This window comes from Thamnophis elegans, chromosome 6 (genome assembly GCF_009769535.1).
Source record: "Thamnophis elegans isolate rThaEle1 chromosome 6, rThaEle1.pri, whole genome shotgun sequence".
Taxonomy (NCBI): Eukaryota; Metazoa; Chordata; class Lepidosauria; order Squamata; family Colubridae; genus Thamnophis; species Thamnophis elegans.
Genome location: NC_045546.1, coordinates 53,649,883 through 53,651,673, shown reverse-complemented (window position 1 = coordinate 53,651,673; position 1,791 = coordinate 53,649,883). Strand labels below are relative to the sequence as shown.

The following is a 1,791-nucleotide window of genomic DNA, read 5'->3' as shown; positions in this document are numbered from 1 at the left end:
GCAATCCAGCCCTTCAAAGTCATGCCGGCAGTTTAGAACTCGGCCGCCATTCAGCGAAACATCTTTCGCTGAATAGCGGCCGAGGGGCACACTAAAGTGCCGGCATGACTTTGAGGGGCTGGCTTGCTGCTTGCCTTCCACATCGGCCCGCGCGGAAGGCAATCCAGCCCTTCAAAGTCATGCTGGCAGTTTAGAATTTGGCCGCCGTACAGTGAAACATCTTTCTCTGAATGGCGGCCGAGGGGCACGCTAAAGTGCCGGCATGACTTTGAAGGGCTGGCTTGCTGTTTGCCTTCCACGTCGGTCCACACGGAAGTCAATCCAGCCCTTCAAAGTCATGCCGGCAGTTTAGAACTCGGCCGCCGTTCAGTGAAACATCTTTTGCTGAATGGCGGCGGAGGCGCACGCTAAAGTGCCAGCATGACTTTGAAGGGCTGGTTTGCCTCTTGCCTTCCACGTCGGCCCGCGCGGAAGGCAATCTGGCCCTTCAAAGTCATGCCAGCAGTTTAGAACTTGGCCGCCGTTCAGCGAAACATGTTGGGTGGGAGACAAGAAGGGGGCAGGCTTTATGCGGCCGGCGTGGAGGTGGCGTTCGGCTCCGTCTGAACTCGGGTGCTGTTGTTGGCTTGAGAACCGCTCTCTTCGGTTCGCGAGGACGCGCTGGTTTCGTCTATTTCGGCAAACGCGGTGACGCTAACTGCGCCGACAGAAGCTACTGGTTGGCGTGGGAGGACCCGGATGTCTTGCCTCCACGGCTTTTGTTGACACTGCCACTACTGGTGCTGCGTGCAAGGGAGGGATTCGGGACAGGACAAGGAGCAGCTGAACGCCTCTCTTAACCTGCTTTCGAGCGCTGCCTGGGCAGAAAAGATGCGAGAGCTCTCCCCAATCGCTCCAAATTGGCTGGAGGAGGAGGAGGTGGTGGTGGTGGCTGATCCGCTGATGCTCAGATCCATTCCATTGTATTTGTATCTCCCGTAAGAGCCGGCGTGCATGTTGCCTGGATCTCTATAGGATCCATCCATGGATCTGCCGGTCCCATAATTTAACAGCTGATAGTCTGGGGCATTAGGGTAGCGTCCTGAGAACGAATGTACAAAGTAATAACTCATGTGGGTTTATATCTTGGAGGGCTTGATTTGTGGGGTTTGTGGTGGTTATAGCCCCCGTGCTTGAGAATTTATGATGTATTAATGAGTTATAGCGGCGGTGCCTCCCCCTCCCCCTCCTCCGCTAGGAACACCTCAGCTGGGCAGGCAGGGGTGCTCGGCTTTGCCAGCTTCAGCTCAGCCACAGCGTAGGTCAGCAAATTTTAAGAAGATGCACCGGACAGCCGCTTGTCTAAAATGGATAGGATAGGATCTCATGCTTGAGGGGGGGAAGGACTAGGTCCCCTCCATCTCAATTCTGATTTGACCAGAGCCCTGGTCAACAGTTGCAATGTCCACCGACATTGTGGAATGAAGGTTGCAATGGCCATTGCAAGCCACTAAATGGACTTTCTAGCCCCTGTTGTCTTTCTTAGAGAAGAATGCAGAATACCGGAGCTGGAGGTCATCTAGTCCAACCCCCTGCTCAAGCAGGAGACCTGATACCATTTCAGGCAAACTGTTGTACATTATATTTTTCAAAACCTCCTGTGATGGATCACCCACAACTTCTGGAGGGAAGCCGTTCCACTGGTTAATTGTCCTCACTGTCAGGAAATTTCTCCTTAGTTCTAGGTTGCTTCTCTCCCTGGTTAGTTTCCATCAATTTCAGTAGACTTATATACCGCTTCATAGGCCTTTC

The 1,791-nt window shown here is 53.4% G+C and overlaps 1 protein-coding gene across 1 annotated transcript; it reads right to left on the bottom strand.

Annotated features, from left to right (window-relative positions):
• Positions 1 to 566: 566 nt before the first annotated feature.
• Positions 567 to 1,311, bottom strand: LOC116510716 (homeobox protein Hox-B5-like). Its single transcript, XM_032220367.1, is given in 3 exon segments — positions 567 to 718; positions 721 to 785; positions 787 to 1,311. Coding segments are annotated over 3 exon segments (543 nt in total). The 5' UTR covers positions 1,113 to 1,311.
• Positions 1,312 to 1,791: the final 480 nt, after the last annotated feature.